We start from the raw sequence: 22104 nt of genomic DNA on the forward strand, positions 1-22104 counted from the left end.
GCCCCGGGGGTGGGGTGGGGGGGGGGGCCGCCGACCCCCGCACTCACCCATTCATTCATTCATTCAATCGTATTTATTGAGCGGTTGCTGTGTGCAGAGCACTGTACTAAGCGCTTTGGGAAGTGCAAGTTTGCAACATATAGAGACGGTCCCTACCCAACAGCGGGCTCACAGGCTAGAAGGGGGAGACGGACGACAAAACAAAATATGTTAACCCAATAAAACAGATAAAATAGTAAATATGTACAAGTAAAATAAATCGAGCGATAAAGTAGTAAGTGTAGTCAGTCACTCACTCCCTCCAACCGGTCCCGATGCCGACACCGCCCGAGCCGCTCCAGCGCCGGGCCCCCCTGGACACGCCCCCCGACCCCAACCAGCCAATCAACGACCTCCGGACTCGCCCCTGGCAACACCCACCACGCCCAACCGACCAATCACCGAGCTCCGGACACGCCCCTCCCCAGGACACGCCCCCCGAGCCCAACCGGCCAATCAACGATCTCCGGACACGCCCCTGGCTACACTCCCCACGCCCAACCGACCAGTCACAGAGCTCCGAACACGCCCCCCCCCGACACGCCCCCTGAGCCCGACCGACCAATCAACGCCCCCCGTCCCCGTACGCGCCCCTGGCAACACCCACCTCCCCTAACCGACCAATCACCGAGCTCGGAGCACACCGCCCCCTCGCTTCAGGACACGCCCCCAGCTCCCAAATGACCATTCACCGAGCCCCGGACACGCCCACTGCGCCCAACCGACCAATCACCGAGCTCCGAACACTCCCTCCCGGACACGCCCCTCGGCTCCCAAATGACCGTTCGCCGAGCCCCGGACACGCCCCCCGCGTCCAGTCGGCCAATCAACGACGTCCGGACTCGCCTCTAGTAACACCCACCACGCCCAACCGACCAATCACCGAGCTCTAGACTAGCCCTGGACACGCCCACCACGCCCAACCGACCAATCGCCGAGCCCCGGCCACGCCTCAGGCCACTCCCCCTCATCAGGGCCCCGCCCGTCCCCTGCTCGTCCATGCCCGGTGGGCGGGGCCTCCGTGGGGGTGGGGCGGGTCACATTAATAATAATAATAATAATAATAATAATAATAATGGCATTTATTAAGCACTTACTATGTGCAGAGTACTGTGCTAAGCGCTAGGGAGGTTACAAGGTGATCAGACTGTCCCACTTGGGGCTCACAGTCTTCATCCCCATTTTCCAGATGAGGTCACTGAGGCCCAGAGAAGTGAAGTGACTTGCCCAAAGTCACCCAGCTGACAATTGGCAGAGCCGGAATTGGAACCATTGATCTCTGTCTCCCAAGCCCGGGCTCTTTCCACTGAGCCACGCTGCTTCTCTTAGAATAATAATTATTATTATCATAATAATGATGGCAATTGTTAAGCTCTCACTATGTGCCAAGCCCTGTTCTAAGCGCTGGGGGAGGTACAGGGTAATCAGGTTGTCCCCCTTGGGCCTCGCAGTCTTAATCCCCATTTTCCAGATGAGGGAACTGAGGGCACAGAGAAGTGAAGTGACTTGCCCAGAGTCACACAGCTAACATGTGAGGGAGAGGAAATTAGAACCCATGACCCCTGACTCCCAAGCCCTTTGTTAAGTGCTTTAAGTGCTTACTATGTGCCAAGCACTGTTCCAAGTGCTGGGGTAGATACGGGGTAATCAGGTTGTCCCTTCATGGGGCTCACACTTTTAGTCAATCAATCAATCGTACTCATTGAGCACTTACTGTGTGCAAAGCACTGTACTAAGCGCTTGGGAAGTACAAGTTGGCAACATATAGAGACAGTCCCTACCCAACAGTGGGCTCACAGTCTAAAAGGGGGAGAAAGAGAACAAAACCAAACATATTAACAAAATAAAATAAATAGAATAGATATGTACAAGTAAAATAAATAAATAAACAAACAAATAAATAAATAAATAAATAAATAGAGCAATAAATATGTACAAACATATATACATATATACAGGTGCTGTGGGGAAGGGAAAGAGTTAAGATGGGGGGATGGAGAGGGGGACGAGGGGGAGAGGAAGGAAGGGGCTCAATCCCCATTTTCCAGATGAGGTAACTGAGGCACAGAGAAGTGAAGTGATTTGCCCATGGTCATTCATTCATTCATTCAATCGTATTTATTGGGCGCTTACTGTGTGCAGAGCACTCTATTAAGCGCTTGGGAAATACAAGTTGGTAACATATAGAGACGGTCCCTACCCAACAGCGGGCTCACAGTCTAGAAGGGGGAGACAGAGAACAAAACAAAACATATTAACAAAATAAAATAAATAGAATAAATAAGTACAAGTAAAATAAATAGAGTAATAAATATGTACAAACATATACACATATATATGGGTGCTATGGGGAGGGGAAGGAGGTAAGACGGGGGAGATGGGGAGGGGGCTCAGTGTGGGAAGGCCTCCTGGAGGAGGTGAGCTCTTAGTAGGGATTTGAAAGGAGAAAGAGAGCTAGCTTGGTCACACAGCAAAGTGGCGGAGGCAGAATTAGAACCCAGGTCCTTCTGATTCTCAGACCCAGGCTCTATCCACTGATTCTACTCTATTCTATTTATTTTATTTTGTTAATATGTTTTGTTCTCTGCCTCCCCCTTCTAGACCGTGAGCCCACTGTTGGATAGGGACTGTCTCTATATGTTGCCAACTTGGACTTCCCAAGCGCTCAGTACAGTGCTCCGCACACAGTAAGCGCTCAATAAATACGATTGATTGGTTGGTTCACGCTGCTTCTCCCGTGTCCCGGTGTGGGCTGGGGCCGGGCCCTCCTGGCTCCAAGCGTTTAGTCCAGTGCTCTGCACACAGTAAGCGCTCAATAGATACGATTGAATGAATGAATGAATGAAAGTAGCCCCATCCCCTGCCCCGTAAAGGCTGATGGCAGTGGCTGCAGCTGAGCAGGCCTCGACTTTTCCCCTCCCCAGGCTCCATGGCCCGTGGGCCGGCTCCTCTGGTTGGGGCCTGTCTCTATGTGTTGCCAATTTGTACTTCCCAAGCGCTTAGTACAGTGCTCTGCACATAGTAAGCGCTCAATAAATACGATTGATGATGATGATGATGATGATGAGGCCAGGCCTGGGGGCCACCTCCTGCTCTGCACCCGTTTCCTACTCATCATCATTAGCAGCAATCCTATTTACTGATGATGATGATGACATGTCTCCCCCTTTCAGACTGTGAGCCCACTGTTGGGTAGTGACTGTCTCTATACGTTGCCAACTTGGACTTCCCAAGCACTCAGTACAGTGCTCCGCACACAGTAAGCGCTCAATAAATACGATTGATGATGATGATGATGATGATATTTGTTAAGCACACGCTATGTGCCGAGCACTGTTAATGATGGCGTTTATTGAGCGCTTCCTCTAGGCAAAAGCACTGCTCTAAGCGCTGGGGAGGTTACAAGGTGATCAGGTTGTCCCATGGGGGGCTCACAGTCTTAATCTATTTATTTTATTTTGTTCTATTTATTTTATTTTGTTAGTATGTTTGGTTTTGTTCTCTGTCTCTCCCTTTTAGACTGTGAGCCCACTGTTGGGTAGGGACTGTCTCTATATGTTACCAACTTGTACTTCCCAAGCGCTTAGTACAGTGCTCTGCACACAGTAAGCACTCAATAAATACGATTGATGATGATGATGATATCTGTTAAGCCCACGCTATGTGCCGAGCACTGTTAATGATGGCATTTATTGAGTGCTTCCTCTAGGCAAAGCACTAGTCTAAGCGCTGGGGAGGTTACAAGGTGATCAGGTTGCCCCATGGGGGGGCTCACAGTCTTAATCTATTTATTTTATTTTGTTCTATTTATTTTATTTTGTTAGTATGTTTGGTTTTGTTCTCTGTCTCCCCCTTTTAGACTGTGAGCCCACTGTTGGGTAGGGACTGTCTCTATATGTTGCCAACTTGTACTTCCCAAGCACTTAGTACAGTGCTCTGCACACAGTAAGTGCTCAATAAATACGATTGTTTGATTGATTGATTGATTGATTGATTAATCTATTTATTTTGAGGTTACAAGGTGATCAGGTTGTCCCACGGGGGGCTCACAGTCTTAATCTATTTATTTTATTTGGTTCTATTTATTTTATTTTGCTAGTATGTTTGGTTTTGTTCTCTGTCTCCCCCTTTAAGACTGTGAGCCCGCTGTTGGGTAGGGACTGTCTCTGTATGTTGCCAACTTGTACTTCCCAAGCGCTTAGTACAGTGCTCTGCACACAGTAAGCGCTCAATCAATACGGTTGATTGATTAATCCCCATTTTACAGATGAGGTCACTGAGGCCCAGAGAAGTGAAGTGACTTGCCCAAAGTCACACAGCTGACAACTGGTGGAGCCGGGATTTGAACCCATGACCTTTGACTCCAAAGCCCGGGCTCTTTCCACTGAGCCACTCTGCTCCACTGTTCTAAGCCCTAGAATAGATACAAGGTCATCAGGGTGTGGGGCTCACAGTTCATTCATTCATTCATTCAATCGTATTTATTGAGCGCTTACTGTGTGCAGAGCACTGTACTAAGCGCTTGGGAAGGACAAGTCAGCAGCATACAGAGACGGTTCCTTCCCAACAGCGGGCTCACAGTCTAGAAGGGGGAGACAGACAACAAAACAAAACACGTAGACAGGTGTCAAAACTGTCAGAATAAATAGAATCGTAGCTATATGCACATCATTAACAAAATAAATAGAAAAGTAAATATGTACAAGTAAAATAGAATAATAAATCTGTGCAAATATATAATAATGATGGCATTTGCTAAGCACTTACTATGTGCAAAGTACCATTCTGAGCGCTGGGATAGATACAAGGTGATCAGGTTGTCCCATGCGGGGCTCACAGTCTTAATCCCCATTTTACAGATGAAGGAACTGAGGCACAGAGAAGTTAAGTGACTTGCCCAAAGTCACACAGCTGACAACTGGCAGAGCCAGGATTTGAACCTGTGACCGCTGACTTCAAAGCCCGTGCTCTTCCCACTGAGCCAAGCTGCTTCTCTCTCTATATAGAGAAGTATAGATATATATACAGCACTTTCATTCATTCATTCAATCGTATTTATTGAGCGCTTACTGTGTGCAGAGCACTGTACTAAGCGCTTGGGAAATACAAATTGGCACAATCCAGATTGTACAGATGAGGGAACTGAGGCACAGAGAAGATAAGTGACTTGCCCCAAGGCACACAGGTTGTCCCACATGGGGCTCACAATCGTCATTTCCATTTTACAGATGAGGTAACTGAGGCCCAGAGAAGTTGAGTGACTTGCCCAAAGTCACAGCAGATAAGTGGCGGGGCCGGAATTAGAACCCACAACCTCTGACTCCCAAGCCCGGGCTTTTTTCACTAAACCACGCTGCCTTCCTCCTGCAAAACACTTTCCTGAGTACTTGGGCGAGGACTGGGAAGCAGCACGGTGTAGTGGCTACACAACGAGCCAGGGAATCAGAAGGTTGTGGGTTCTAATTATGTATATCTATTTGTGTACGTGTCTATAATTCTATTTATCTATTTTGATGCTACTGATGCCTACTTGTTTTTTTATGGCATTTATTAAGCGCTTACTACGTGCAAAGCACTGTTATTGGCAATTGTCTACTCGAGAAGCAGTGTGACTCAATGGAAAGAGCACGAGCTTTGAAGTCAGAGGTCACGGGTTCAAATCCTGGCGCTGCCAGTTGTCAGCTGTGTGACTTTGGGCAAGCCACTTGACTTATCCGTGCCTCAGTTACCTCATCTGTAAAATGGGGATTAAGACTGTGAGCCCCCCGTGGGACAGCCTGATCACTTTGTAACCTCCCTAGCGCTTAGAACAGTGCTTTGCATCTAGAAAGGGCTTAATTAATGCAATTATTGTTATTATTTTGTTTTGTTGTCTGTCTCTCGCTTCTAGACTGTGATCCCACTGTTGGGTAGGGACTGTCTCTATATGTTGCCAACTTGTACTTCCCAAGCGCTTAGTATAGTGCTCTGCATACAGTAAGCACTCAATAAATACGATTGATTGATTGATTGTCTCTATCAGTAGCCGAATTGTACTTTCCGAGCGCTGAGTCCAGTGCTTTGCACACAGTAAGCACTCAATAAATATGACTGAATGAATGAATGAATGAATAATGTTGGCTTCAGCTACTTCTCTTCTGTGTGACCTTGGGAAAGTCATTTCACTTCACTAAGCCCGCAATTCCCTCCTCTGTAAAATTGGGATTAAGACTGCGAGCCCCACCTGGGATATTCTGATTTCCTTGTATCTACCCCAGCGCTTAGAACAGTGCTTGGCACATAGTAAGTGCTTAACAAATACCATAATAATATTAATAATAACAATTATTATTATTATTGTTACAATATAACATCAAACACATTCCCTGCCCACAAAGAGCTCACAGTCTAGAGGGGTAGAGAGACATTACTATAAATAAATACATAAATAAATGAATTACAGATATATATATAGATATAGATATATATGTCTATATCTATATCTATATCTATCTATATATATATATAGATATATATATCTATATCTATATATATATATATATGTGCCATGGGGAATGGATAGACAATGAGTGAAGCAGCAAGTAAGAGTGGAGCAATAATGATAATAATAACGATGATGGCATTTATTAAGCGCTTACTATGTGCAAAGTGCTGTTCTAAGCGCTGCGGAGGTTACAAGGTGATCAGGTTGTCCTACGGGAGGCTCACAATCTTCATCCCCATTTTACAGATGAGGAAACTGAGGCACAGAGAAGTGAAGTGACTTGCCCAAAGTCACCCAGGTGACAGTTGGCTGAGTCAGGATTTGAACCCATGACCTCTGACTCCAAAGCCTGGGCTCTTTCCACTGAGCCACGCTGCTTCTCTGCGTGCCGAAGCGGAGTGGGAGAAGAGGAGAGGAGGGCTCAATCAGGGGAACTTTCCTGGAGGAGATGTGTCTTATTTATGTTACAAAAAGCCGTATTGTCCAAGAAACAGCATGCCATGGCCGATAGAGCATGGGCCCGGGATTTAGAAGGTCATGGGTTCTAATCCCACCTCCGCCACTTGTCTCCTGTCTCCCCCCTTGTCTCCCAACTTGTCTCCCCCCTTCAAGACTGTGAGCCAGTTGTTAGGTTGGGATTGTCTCTATTTGTTCCTGAAATGTACTTTCAATCAATCAATCAATCATATTTATTGAGCGCTAACTGGGTGCAGAGCACTGTACTAAGCTCTTGGGAAGTACAAGTCGGGCTGGGGAAGTACAAGTGCCTAGTACAGTGCTCTGCACGCAGTAAGCGCTCAGTAAGTATGATTGAGTGATTGAATGAATGAATGCCTGGCACACAGTAAGTGCTTAATGAATACCACAATTATTATTATTATTATAATCTAATTTGTTCAAAATTAAGAAAGAAAATTTTAGTTAGTCCGATGAAGAGAACATGTGTAGCTTCAAAGATTGATTAATATGCAGGGTTACATCCTGGAGTGGGGGGAACCGGAAGAGTAGTAGTGGTAGTAGTAATTGTAGTATTCATTCACTCATTCAATCGTATTTATTGAGCACTGACTGTGTGCAGAGCACTGTACTAAGCGCTTGGGAAGTACAATAGAGACAGTCCCTACCCAACAACGGGCTCACAGTCTAGAAGTGGGAGACAGATGACAAAACAAAACATGTGGACAGGTGTCAAGTCATCAGAATAAATAGAAATAAAGCTAGATGCACGTCATTAACAAAATAAATGGAATAGGAAATATGGACAAGTAAAATGAATAGAGTCATAAATCTGTACAAACATATATACAGGTGCTGTGGGGAGGGGAAGGAGGTAGGGCGGGGGGGATGGGGAGCGGGAGAGGAAAGAGGGGGCTCAGTGTGGGAAGGCCTCCTGGAGGAGGTGAGCTCTCAGTAGGGCTTTGAAGGGAGGAAGAGAGCTAGTTTGGGGGATGTGAGGAGGGAGGGCATTCGAGGCCAGGGAAGGACGTGGGCCGGGGGTCGATGGCGGGACAGGCGAGAACGAGGCCCAATGAGGAGGTTAGCGGCCGAGGAGCGGAGAGTGCGGGCTGGGCTGGAGAAGGAGAGAAGGGAGGTGAGGTAGGAGGGGGCGAGGGGATGGACAGCCTTCTTTTCCCCTGTTCCCTCTCCCTTCTGTGTCCTCCTTGCACTTGGATTTGTACCTTGAAGCACTTATTACTACTAATAGTAATTTTGCCATTTGTTACGTGCTTAATATGTGCCAGGCACTGTACTAAGCGCTGGAGTGGATTTTAATAATAATAATGTTGGTGTTTGTTCAGCGCTTCCTATGTGCAAAGCACTGGTCTGAGCACTGGGGCGGTTACAAGGTGATCAGGTTGTCCCACGTGGGGCTCACAGTCTTCATCCCCATTTTCCAGATGAGGTCACTGAGGCCCGGAGAAGTTACATGGCTTGCCCAAGGTCACACAGCAGACAAGTGGCAGAGCCGGGATTAGAACCCGCGTCCTCTGATTCCCAAGCCTGGGCTCTTTCCACTAAGCTACACTACTTCTCTACAAGCAGATGGGATTGGAGGCAATCCCTGTCCCACGTGGAGCTCACAGTCTCAATCCCCATTTTCAAGATGTGGTAACTGAGGCTCAGAGAAGTGAAGTGATTTGCCCAGGTCACACAGCAGATGAGTGGTGGAAGTGGGATTAGAACCCATGACCGTCGGATTCCCAGACCTGCGCTCTATCCACTGCGCCATGCTGCTTCTCTTGAAGTTCACCCACTCCAACTCCATCCCTTGGTCCCTCAGCATTTGTTCACAAAGCCATAATTTATTTTAATGTCTGTTTACCCTTGTAGATTGTAAGCTCCTGTGGGCAGGGAGCCTGTCCACTAACTCTCCCAAGGGTTTAGTACAGTGCTCTGCACATCCCGATTCCGCCGCTTGTCAGCTGTGTGACCCTGAGCAAGTCACTTAACGTCTCGGTGCCTCAGTTATCTCATCTGTAAAATGGGGATGAAAACTGTGAGCCCCCCATGGGACAACCTGATCACCTTGTCGCCCCCCCAGCGCTTAGAACAGTGCTTTGCACAGAGTAAGTGCTTAATAAATGCCATTATTATCATAGTAAGCAGTCGATAAATAACACTTCAACTATCATCTCTACGCTGATGACACCCAGATCTACATCTCTGCCCCTGCTCTCTCCCCCTCCCTCCAGGCTCGCATCTCCTCCTGCCTTCAGGACATCTCCATCTGGATGCCTGCCCACCACGTAAAACTCAACATGTCCTAGACCGAACTCCTTGTCTTCTCTCCCAAACCCTGCCCTCTCCCTGACTTTCCCATCTCTGTTGACGGTACTACCATCCTTCCCGTCTCACAAGCCCGCAACCTTGGTGTCATCCTCAACTCCGCTCTCTCATTCACCCCTCACATCCAAGCCGTGACCAAAACCTGCCAGTCTCAGCTCCGCAACATTGCCAAGATCCGTCCTTTCCTCTCCATCCCAACTGCTACCCTGCTCGTTCAAGCTCTCATCCTATCCCGTCTGGACTACTGCATCAGCCTCCTCTCTGATCTCCCATCCTCGTGTCTCTCCCCACTTCAATCCATACTTCACGCCGCTGCCCGGATCGTCTTTTTGCAGAAACGCTCTGGGCATGTTACTCCCCTCCTCAAAAATCTCCAGTGGCTACCAATCAATCTGCGCATCAGGCAGAAACTCCTCACCCTGGGCTTCAAGGCTGTCCATCCCCTCGCCCCCTCCTACCTCACCTCCCTTCTGTCCTTCTCCAGCCCAGCCCGTACCCTCTGCTCCTCTGCCGCTAATCTCCTCACCGTACCTTGCTCTCGCCTGTCCCGCCATCGACCCCCAGCCCACATCATCACCCGGGCCTGGAATGCCCCTAATCCCTCTGCCCATCCGCCAAGCTAGCTCTCTTCCTTCCTTCAAGGCGCTACTGAGAGCTCACCTCCTCCAGGAGGCCTTCCCAGACTGAGCCCCTTCCTTCCTCTCCCCCTTGTCCCCCCCGTCCCCCCGTCTTACCTCCTTCCCTTCCCCACAGCATCTGTATATATGTATATATGTTTGTACATATTTATTACTCTATTTATTTATTTTACTTGTACATATCTATTCTATTTATTTTATTTTGTTAGTATGTTTGGTTTTGTTCTCTATCTCCCCCTTTTAGACTGTGAGCCCACTGTTGGGTAGGGACTGTCTCTATATGTTGCCAATTTGTACTTCCCAAGCGCTTAGTACAGTACTCTGCACACAGTAAGCGCTCAATAAATACAATTGATTGATTTGTTACAGAATAGTACTTTCCAAGCGCTTAGTACAGTGCTCTGCACACAGTAAGTGCTCAGTAAATGTGATTGAATGAATGAATGAATTGACATATTCCCAGCCCCCAAGGAGTTTAAGCCTGGAAGAGTAGCTTACATGATGAGGGATGTTGAAGACAGAGTGGGAATCCCAGGGACAAGGTTTGTACTTGGAGATCTGAAGCCTTTGTCTTCCTGAGAGTTGGTGCGTATGGAGTTCTATGGTAAACAAAAGCCCTCTGAACAGTGGAATAGAAATATGTTTGCCTTCCAAGTAAGGGAAAATGGATTTCTTCTAGGATTTTGTCTAGCTGTAGAAGGTATCTGCCACTTAAGTTAACCATAACTGTATCTACACATCTACTTCCACTTGGCTTGTAATTTAGTTTAGCATTTCTAGAAATAACATTACCAAAAAAATAAATAAAACAATTGATCATCTCTATAATTGGAGATTCATTTAGCCTGCTCGGAGGCTGTAAAACTGATTAAAGTATCATGACTGCACCTAAATGCTATTTTTCAACTGTGCTTCTAAACTGATAGCAGTCAATCAATGGTATTAATTCAGCAGTTACTATGTGCACATAAATGTACTAAGAGCTGGGGGGAGTCTAATAGACTGTCATGATCGCCGTCTGCAAGAAGCTTCTAATCTTGGTTTGTTGTCTAAATATGTTTATTTTTTTCTGCCTTTGCCTAGTTTATTTTTTATGGCATTTATTACATGCTTACTATGTGCAAAGCACTGTTCATCATCATCATCATCAATCGTATTTACTGAGCGCTTACTATGTGCAGAGCACTGTACTAAGCGCTTGGAAAGTACAAATTGGCAACATATAGAGACAGTCCCTACCCAACAGTGGGCTCACAGTCTAAAAGGGGGAGACAGAGAACAAAACCAAACATACTAACAAAATAAAATAAATAGAATAAATAAAATAAATGTTCTAAGCGCTGGGGAGGTTACAAGGTAATCAGGTTGTCCCACAGGGCCCTTACGGTCTTCATCCCCATTTTACAGATGAGGGAACTGAGGCACAGAGAAGTGAAGTGACTTTGCCCCAAGTCACACAGCTGACAATTGGGGTTATTTGAGTTTACTTTGAGTTTCTGGAATGTACTCGGAATAACAGTTGACCTTTTAAAGAAATCACAGGTTGAAGGTTTGAAGATGCAAATCCAAAATAAATGGGTTTCATTTAATTGGGCAATTTTGCGCAGTTAAAAATAAATGCTAAGTTAAAGCAAGATGCATAATAATGATTCAACTCCATTTCATTCATTCATTCAATCGTAATTATTGAGCGCTTACTGTGTGCGGAGCACTGTGCTAAGCGCTTGGGAAGTACAAGTTGGCAACACATAGAGACGGTCCCTACCCAACAGTGGGCTCACAGTCCACTTCAAGAGTACTAAAGCAGTAGATATACAAAAAAAAAAATCTTTAGACCATTTTGGGTCACTCTAGAGATACAATGTCATAATTTGGTGATATCTTAAACATTGGAATTGTTTTCTATGTTTCTGGACCATTTCCTCATTCCTTCACAAAGCTTTACTACCATACTTCCTGAAACACGATCTGATTTCTACTATCACCCAGTTTTCATTTTTAAAAATCCATCCAATAATAATAATTGTGGCATTTGTTAAGCACTTACTATGAACCGGGCACTGTACTACGCTCTGGGGTGGATACAAGCAAATAATAATAATAATGGTGGCATTTATTAAGCTCTTACTGTGTGCAAAGCACTGTACTAAGCGCTGGAAATCAGGTTGGACACAGTCCCTGTCCCATGTGGGCTCAGAGCCTCAATCCCCATTTTACAGATGTGGTAACCATAGCCCAGAGAAGTAAAGTGACTTTCCCAGGGTCACCCAGCAGACAAGTGGTGGAGCCGGGATTAGAACCCATGACCTCACTCCCAGGCCCGTGCTTTACCCACTATGCCATGCTGCTTCTTAATGTGCATATGACGTTGTGGATGAAGAACGCGCCTAACAACCCTTATATTGTATTCTCCCAAGCATTTAGTACAGTGCTTTGCTAATAATAATAGTAATTATGTTATTTGTTAAGCACTTACTATGTGCCAAGCACTGTTCTAAGCGCTGGGGTAGATACAAAGCAATCAGGTTGTCCCACGTGGGGCTCACAGTCTTAATCCCCATTTTACAGTTGAGGTAACTGAGGCCCGGAGAAGTTAAGTGACTTATCCAAAGTCACACAGCTGATAAGTGGCAGAGCCGGGATTAGAACCCATGACCTCTGACTCCCAAGCCCGGGCTCTTTCCACTAAGCCATGCTGCTTCTCTTAGTAAGCACTCAATAAGTACTCTTGATGGATTGACTGATGAATAAACCATAGTGAATCTCTCAAAGACTTCAAAAATTTTCTTAGATCCCATCCATAAACGATATTTTTTCCCAATTCAGACATAAATTTCACTGATACGTGTGAGCTTAAAGCCTTCTCTTCGCTGTCTTTTAGCTCTGCTCCTTGTATAATCCACCCAGAGGAAGTGAAAACGTGATGGAGTTGGGGGATTCCTTGGAGGAAGACAGCTGGGATTGGAACAGGATGTAGGACTGAGGTAAGGAGCTCAAAATAATTACCGAAACTTCGGCGCCGGGGAAAACTGCTTCATCGAAACAACTCTTTACACACCCTGGAACGTCGCTTAGCTCTATCTGCTGGAACTTGAGGAACGTATTCCGTTCTAAATCTACTCAGATTCATTTGAGATTCATTTGACATTTAATTACAGAAGTTATGCTAATAAAAATCACTCTTTTGTAAGTGAGAGGGAAAATTCTACATCCAACATTCTCTCCCTCTGGGCCTTGCTTTCTCGTTCTCCTGCCTCTTTTATGTTACAAAAAATCATAAGAATATCATAATTCTGCATCATCCTCACCCTTGAATTTGTATCCTTTAGGCATTAGATATTCACTCCACCCTCACTCAGCCCCACGCACTTATGTATGTAGCTGTAATTTATTTCAATGTTTGTCCCCCCATTGAGATTGTAAGCTCCTTCAATCAATCAATCAATCATTATTATGTGCAATCATTATTATGTGCAGAGCAATGCACTAAGCACTTGATAGACTACAACAGAATTAGCAGACACATTCCCTGCCTATAACGAGTTTACAGTCTCCTTCTGGGTAGGGAATCGGTGTGGCTCAGTGGATACAGCCCGGGCTTTGGAGTCAGAGGGCGTGGGTTCAAATCCCGGCTCCGTCGATTGTCAGCTGTGTGACTTGGAGCAAGTTACTTCACTTCCCTGGGCCTCAGTTCCCTCATCTGTAAATTGGGGATTAAGACTGTGAGCCCCCCGTGGGACAACCTGATCACCTTGTAACCTCCCCAGCGCTTAGAACAGTGCTTTGCACATAGTAAGTACTTAATAAATGCCATCATCATTATTATTATTATTCATTCATTCAATCATATTTATTGAGCGCTTACTGTGTGCAGAGCACCGTACTAAGCGCTTGGGAAGTACAAGTTGGCAACATATAGAGACGGTCCCTACCCAACAGTGGGCTCACAGTCTATTATTATTATAGGGAATGTGTCTACCAACTCTGTTATACTGTACTCTCCCAAACCCTTAGTAGCCATTAAGCTCTCAATAAATACCATTGATTGTTATGTGTCTATGTACTCTACCAAACCCTTAGTGGCCATTAAGCTCTCAATAAATACCATTGATTGTTATGTGTCTATGTGCCAAGCACTGTTCTAAGCCCTGTGAGACATATCAATAATCAAAGCAGTCACAATCCTTGTCCCACGTGGGGCTCACAGTTCATTCATCATTCGTTCAATCATATTTATTGAGCGCTTATTCTGTGCAGAACTCCTCACTTTCAGCTTCAAGGGTCTCCATCCCCTCGCCGCCTCCTCCCTCACCTCCCTTCTCTCCTTCTCCAGCCCAGCCCACTCCCTCCGCTACCCTACTGCTGCTCACCTCCTCCAGGAAGCCTTCCCAGACTGAGCCCCCGTTTTCCTCTCCTCCTCCCCACTCCCCTGCCCTACCTCCTTCCCTTCTCCACAGAACTTGTATATATTTGTACAGATTTATTACCCTATTTATTTTACTTGGACATACTTACTATTCTATTTATTTTGTTAATGATGTGCATATAGCCATAATTCTATTTGTTCTGATGATTTTGACACCTGTCTACATGTTTTGTTTCGTTGTCCGTCTCCCCATTCTAGACTTTGACCCCGTTGTTCGGTAGGGTCTGCCTCTATATGTTGCCGACTTGTACTTCCCAAGCGCTTAGTACAGTGCTCTGCACACAGTAAGTGCTCAATAAATACGATTGAATGAATGAATGAATGAATGAATGAACACTGTACTAAGTGCTTGGAAAGTACAATTCAGCAAAAAAGAGAGACAATCTCTGTTCACACTGGGTTTACAATCTTAAAGTCAACAGTTCAAAGGGTAGGGAGAACAGGTATTTAATGCCCATTTTACAGATAAGGAAACTGAGGCCCAGAGCAGTTAAGTGACTTGCCCAAGGTCACACAGAAAATCTTTTTCAGACAAGTACTTAATAATAATAATAATAATGGCATTTATTAAACGCTTACTATGTGCAAATCACTGTTCTAAGCGCTGGCATCATTTCTCCCGATGTTCTGAAAAACTAGGTAAAAGATTGGAATTATAATCACAGTCTTCCTTCCTTCATTTTAGAACTGGGAAACAACTGGACAGAAAAACGAGAAGGGTCAAACCACTTCCTCAGCATCATTCAGCAAGACCCTGGCAGCAGGATTAGAATTCAGCTCTTCGGGCTGTCCAACCCTCGACTGACAATCTTGACCTCTTAAGGGTGTAGGATCTTAGTAACTGGAAATCCTTCCTTCTGGTCCTTATTAAGTGTTTACTACGGGTTTGCTAAGAGGCAGTGTGGCCCAGGGGAAAGAGCACATCACTGGTCAACAGCGGACATCGCCAAGATCCGTCCTTTCCTCTCCATCCAAACCGCTACCCTGCTGGTTCAATCTCGCATCCTATCCTGTCTGGATTACTGCATCAGCCTCCTCTCCGATCTCCCATCCTCGTGTCTCTCCCCACTTCAATCCATACTTCCCACTGCTGCCCGGATCATCTTTGTGCAGAAACGCTCTGGGCGTGTTACTTCCCTCCTCAAAAATCTCCAGTGGCTACCAGTCAGCCTACGCATCAAGCAAAAACTCCTCACTCTCGGCTTCAATGCTCTCCATCCCCTCGCCCTACCTCCTTCCCCTCCCCACAGCACCTGTACATATGTTTGTACAGATCTATTACTCTATTTATTTTACTTGTACATATTTACTATTCTATTTATTTTATTAATGGCGCGCATCCCGCTTTGCTTCTATTTATTCTGACGACTTGACACCTGTCCACGTGTTTTGTTTTTGTTGTCTGTCTCCCCCTTTTAGACCGTGAGCCCGTTGTTGGGTAGGGACCATCTCTATATGTTGCCGACTTGTACTTCCCAAGCGCTTAGTACAGTGCTCTGCACACAGTAAGCGCTCAATAAATACGACTGATTGATTGATTGATTAATCGAGGAGGGTTGACACTGATCAAAGAAGCTTAGCATAACCGACTCTATTGTATGCAAGGCTCGACATCGGGGTGTGTGGCTCAATGGAAAGAGCCCAGGCTTTGGAGTCAGAGGTCATGGGTTCAAATCCCAGCTCTGCCACTTAGCTGTGTGACTTTGGGCAAGTCACTTCACTTCTCTGTGCCTCAGTTGCCTCATCTGTAAAATGGGGATTAAGATTGTGAGTCCCACATGGGACCACCGCATCACCTGGTAACCTCCCCAGCACTTAGAACAGTGCTTTGCACATAGTAAGTGCTTAACAAATGCCAGTATTATTATTATTATGTGTGAGGAACAGGCCCCGGCCTCAGGGAGGATTCTGTAATCGAGGAGGACTGACACTGAACAAAGCGGCTAGGCCCTGTCTGAGACAACCCCCCTTCTAGACTGTGAGCCCACTGTTGGGTAGGGACTGTCTCTATATGTTGCCAACTTGTACTTCCCAAGCGCTTAGTACAGTGCTCTGCACACAGTAAGCGCTCAATAAATACGATTGAATGAATGAATGAACCCCATCCTGTGTGGGCGACGTCTCCTGCTAACATCTCCTCACAACCGGGTGCCAAAGTTTCATCCGTGCGGGAATCCTTTGTGTAGCTTCGATAGGGAAACCAAAGAAAAGGGAAGAAGCGGCTGCAATCAGGCCTGTTCGTCCCTCCTACCCCTCTGGAGGTGAACGGGTGAGCAGTCAATCAATCAATCATATTTATTGAGCGCTTACCGTGTGCAGAACACTGTACTAAGCGCTTGTACAGTGTACAAGCTTGTACACTGCTTGTACAGTCAGCTTTCCTACCTCTACTGCTCCATCTGAACTCATGTCTCCGAGTCCTTTTTCCCATCTGTGTCACCACCTCAGGGTCTCGAACCGAGCGGCCGATTTACACCGGTTAATTTATTTTGCCCCCTACTTCATTCATTCAATCGTATTTATTGAGTGCTTACTGTGTGCAGAGCACTGTACTAAACGCTTGAGAAGTACAAGTTGGCAAGTGCTTAGTACAGTGCTCTGTATACACAAAGAGTGCAAAAAATTGATATGGGTTATTTTTTTGTTTTTGTGTGTATTTTTACCTAGTCCATTAAAACATTAGAAACAACTGCAGCGTGGCTCAGTGGAAAGAGCCCGGGCTTTGGAGTCAGAGGTCATGGGTTCAAATCCCAGTTCCGCCAACTGTCAGCTGTGTGACTTTGGGCAAGTCCCTTCACTTCTCTGTGCCTCAGTTACCTCATCTGTAAGATGGGGATTAAAACTGTAAACCCCCTGTGAGACAACCTGATCACCTTGTAACCTCCCCAAGGCTTAGAACAGTGCTTTGCACATAGTAAGCGCTTAACAAATACCATCGTTATCATCATATAGAGATGGTCCCTACCCAACAGTGGACTCATGGTTTAGACTTCTCAATAAAGTCACTCAGCAGGCCAGTGAGATTAGAATTCCCATGACAGGAATGGGAATTGTATCCCTCTAACTTAAATTATGATTTTAACACAGGAGAAGCACTGTGGTGTAATAATAATGATGATGATGATAGCATTTATTAAGCGCTTACTATGTGCAAAGCACTGTTCTAAGAGCTGAGGAGGTTACAAGGTGATCAGGTCGTCTCACGGGGGGGCTCATAGTCTTAATCCCCATTTTACAGATGAGGTCACTGAGGCACAGACAAGTGAAGTGACTTGCCCAAATAATAGTAATAATGATGATGGCATTTGTTAAGCGCTTACTATGTGCAAAGCACTGTTCTAAGAACTGGGGAGGTTACAAGGTGATCAGGTTGTCCCACGGGGGACTTATAGTCTTAATCCCCATTTTACAGATGAGGTAACTGAGGCCCAGAGAAGGGAAGTGATTTGCCCAAAGTTACAAAGCTGGCAATTGGCAGAGCTGGGATTTGAACCCATGACCTCTGACTCCAAAGCCCATGCTCTTTCCACTGAGCCACGCTGTTTCTATTATATTAATATATTAATTAATATAATACAATGCATATTAATATATAATATATTAATTAATATAATGTATAATAATTATTATAGTATTTGTTAAGCGCTTACTATGTGACAAGCACTGTTCTAAGCACTAGGGTAGATACAGGGTAATCAGGTTGTCCCACGTGGGGCTCACACTTTTAAACCCCATTTTACAGAAGAGGTATCAGAGGCACAGAGAAGTGAAGTGACTTGCCTAAGGTCACACAGCAGATAAGTGGCAGAGGGGGGATTAGAACCCACGTCCTCTGACTCCCAAGCCCATCATCTTTCCATTAAGCCGCACTGCTTACTCTGTACAATGTAAGTACAACACAAAAGAGTTGGTAGACGTGTTTCCTGCTACAAGGAGCCGTAAGGCTGAGGGTTGGGTGAAGACTTGTACTTCCCAAGCGCTTAGTACAGTGCTGTGCGCATAGTAAGCGCTCAATAAATATGAATGAATGAATGAATGGATAAAGAGTACAAATCCACATGCAAGGGTAATGCAGAAGGGAGAGGGAGATGAGAAGCAGCACAGCATGATGGATGGACCATGGGCCTGGGCATCAGAAGGTCATGGGTTCTAATCCTCGGTCCACCACTTGTCTGCCACGTGACCTTGGGTAAGTCACTTAACTTCTCTGTGCCTCAGTAACCTCATCTGTAAAATGGGGATTCATCATCATCATCATCATCAATTGTATTTATTGAGCGCTTACTGTGTGCAGAGCACTGTACTAAGTGCTTGGGAAGTACAAGTTGGCAACATATAGAGACAGTCCCTACCCAACAGTGGGCTCACAGTCTAAAAGGGGGAGACAGAGAACAAAGCCAAACATAGTAACAAAATAAAATAAATAGAATAGATATGCACAAGTAAAATAAATAAATAAATAGAGTAACACATATGTACAAACATATATACATATATACAGGTGCAGTGGGGAAGGGAAGGAGGTAAGATGGGGGGGATGGAGAGGGGGACGAGGGGGAGAGGAAGGAAGGGGCTCAGTTTGGGATGGCCTCCTGGAGGAGGTGAGCTCTCAGTAGGGCCTTGGGGATTGAGAGTAGGAGCCCCATATGGGACAGAGACTGTGTCCAACCTGATTGGCTTGTTTCCACCCCCATGCTTAGTACAGTGCCTGGCACCTAGTAAGCGATTCACAAATACCACAATTATTATTATTATTATTCTTAAGAGGAAATGAGGGTTTAGTCGGGGAAGGCCTCCTGGAGGAGATGAGATTTTAATAAGGCTTTGGTCAAAAGGGAGCAGAAATAGCCTGGCCCTTTCCGGCTTCAGAGGTCTCAGCATGGTGCCGCTTCACTCCTACCCTCAAGGACTCTGACCTGAAATACCCTTCCTCCTCAAATCCGACAGAAAATTACTCTCCCCACTTTCAAAGCCTTATAGAAGGCACATCCCCTCCAGGAGGCCTTCCCAGATTAAGCTTCACTTTTCCTCATCTCCCACTCCCTTCTATGTCACCCTGACTTGCTCGCTTTGCCCTTCCCCCCTCCCAGCCCCACAGCACTTACGTACAGATCTGTCATTTTATTTATTGGTATTGATGCCTGTCTCCTCCATCTAAGACTGTGAGCTCGTGGTGGGCAGCACTTTATAAGTATGATTGAATGAACAAATGAGGCCTTTGGGGGTTACTGGGTGGCAGGATAATGGCCTGGTTCGGGAGAATGGAGTTGGCAGGGCCAGAAAGGGTAGGTTTTTGGTTTAGTTGGCTTGGAGCTGAAAGGGGAGAACTCGCAGAAGTATCCCGGGGAAAGAAACCTAAAGGACAATCCATCTTAGACTGAACCTTCCCATCCCAGCGAAGCAGCAAAGCAACTCATTAGCAGCGTGGTATAGTGGACAGAGAATGGGCCTGGGATGAAGAAGGCCATTATTATTATTAAGAGCTCAATAAATCCCAGCGATTGATTGAATGATTGCCATTGGCTTTGCTAGTGAAAGCAAGACATGTTTCTCTGTCTCTTAAGCTTCCGGGTTCCTCCCTGTGACCCATCAATGGCTACTGGGGCGGGTCACTGACCTCTCCAGGCTTTTACAAATCTGGGAATGGGACTGCTCCTGTTTCTCAAGGGTGTCACAAAGCCTCCATAGAGTCTCCCGGGGCCTAACCTCCTCCCTGATTTTTAGTTAGGTTGCACTAAACTGCAAGAGCTTTCCAGGGTCTTTCTATGTTAAAAAGCCAGTAAGAGTCCTGGGAGGGTGAATGCCCAATTAGACTTCCAGCTAGTAGCCTAGCCCCAGGGGGAGTCTGGGCTGCTTTTGTCAATATGTGAAACACAGAGTCCTATTTATCTCTCTCTTATCTCTCCTGCTGGGGAAAAGGGCAGAAACCACATCACATCAGGATTTTGGGAGAAAAACAACTCTCCTCTGCAGACCTCAGGCTTCTGGGGAGGCCTGGGTTGAGCCAGCAGGGCTGTGTCACGGGGGCAGGGAGGGAAGTCGTTTGACTTCAGTCCTAGCAACCAAAACATTAGGCCGGGAAAATTCCCCCGAGTTCCAAAGGAAGCGACTTGTTCGGGTTTCCCTTGTGGGAAAAGGAACGCGAGAGCCGGAGAGCCACAGAAAAACCCCCCCTCCCCAGAAAGTTTCCAGGAATGTGCCGAGATAGAAAGCTGGGGAAACACAGTGTGTCCCACTCTGGGCTTCCTTGGCAGCTGGGTCGCTCACTGTCATGTGCTGTTATACACAACAGACCCTTCCGCTCTGGCTGTTGGATTGCTTAAGGACAAATTAGTCATCAGGACCAATGGCCAGCTCTCTGCCCTCCTTCCCTCCACTATGTCCCCTCTCTTCATGTCACCTTCGGTCACTTTTGAAAATGATTAAGTCAGGGGAGTTTCCATAGCTCACCGTATTTGCACCGATCTTGCCTGTTTTATCCCAAATCTCCCTCCCCTGCCCAGCGCCTTTCTACGGTTACCCCCATCACCACCTGAGCACGCCTAGTTCCTCCATACACCTGGAATCAATCAATCATTCTATCAACGGTATTTATTAAGCGCTTATAGTGTGCAGAGCACTGGGCTGTGTTAGTTGTGTTCATTGAGTGCTTACTGAGTGCAGAGCACTGTACTAAGAGTTTGGGAGAGTACAATATACCAGAGTTGGTCACAGCACGGGCTTTGGAGCCCATACATAAATATGTATGGTTGTACATATTTATTACTCTATTTATTTATTTATTTATTTATTTTACTTGTACATTTCTATCCTATTTATTTTATTTTGTTGGTATGTTTGGTTCTGTTCTCTGTCTCCCCCCTTTTAGACTGTGAGCCCACTGTTGGGTAGGGACTGTCTCTATGTGTTGCCAATCTGTACTTCCCAAGCACTTAGTACAGTGCTCTGCACATAGTAAGCGCTCAATAAATACGATTGATTGATTGATTGATTGATTTGGAGTCAGAGGTCATGGGTTCAAATCCCAGCTCCGCCAATTGTCAGCTGTGGGACTTTGGGCAAGTCACTTCGTTTCTCTGGGCCTCATTTACCTCATCTGTAAAATGGGGATTAAGACTGTGAGTCCCCCGTGGGAACAACCTGATCAGCTTTTAACCTCCCCAGTGCTTAGAACAGTGTTTTGCACTAAGTAAGTGCTTACTTACTGAGGTTCCCTCATCTGTAAAATGGGGATGAAGACTGTGAGCCTCCCTTGGGACAAGCTGATCACCTTGTTAACCTCCCCACCGCTTAGAATAGTGCTTTGCACATAGTAAGCACTTAATAAATGCTATTATTATTATTATTATTATTATTATTCACTTACCTCATCAATCAGCTAACTTTCCCACCGGATTGAGTGCCTGGGTCTTAGCTTATCAGAGGTCCAGGCAGGCTTCAGTTGGGAGAGGCCAGAGATGGATGTCCGCAAGAAGGAGGGAACGCCTGAGACAGATGACAGTCAAAAGCTAAAGTCGGGGTTGGGAGGAGGAGACGGGGAAGCCGATGAGAACAGATTCCTATGGCTGGACACAAAAAAAGACTTCTTTCTTTGGAGAAATCAGGGAGTGGCTGAGGGGGAGAGAATGGGAGCAACAGAATGAGGGCTGTGTCTGACAACACCCGCAGCCTGCCGGGAAGTCAGCAGTGGATGGCTGTGATTTCCTTTTTGAAGAAAACGAAGAAGCAGC

The 22104-nt window shown here is 46.0% G+C and overlaps 1 protein-coding gene across 4 annotated transcripts in view; it reads right to left on the reverse strand.

Annotated features, from left to right (window-relative positions):
* RASSF4 (Ras association domain family member 4) overlaps nt 1–21852 on the reverse strand; it is a 134826-nt gene extending 112974 nt beyond the window's left edge. For 2 of the 4 annotated variants that reach the window (XM_038743836.1, XM_038743835.1), the window contains exon 1: nt 21741–21850. In XM_038743836.1, the coding sequence (XP_038599764.1) occupies nt 21741–21745 (5 nt within the window). In that variant the 5' untranslated portion in view covers nt 21746–21850. Of the gene's footprint in view, nt 1–21740 lie in introns of all 4 variants that reach the window. The other 2 variants (XM_038743837.1, XM_038743834.1) reach the window with 2 other exon arrangements.
* Nucleotides 21853–22104: the final 252 nt, after the last annotated feature.

The sequence above is a fragment of the Tachyglossus aculeatus genome, chromosome 3, assembly GCF_015852505.1.
Source record: "Tachyglossus aculeatus isolate mTacAcu1 chromosome 3, mTacAcu1.pri, whole genome shotgun sequence".
In the NCBI taxonomy this organism is placed as follows: Eukaryota; Metazoa; Chordata; class Mammalia; order Monotremata; family Tachyglossidae; genus Tachyglossus; species Tachyglossus aculeatus.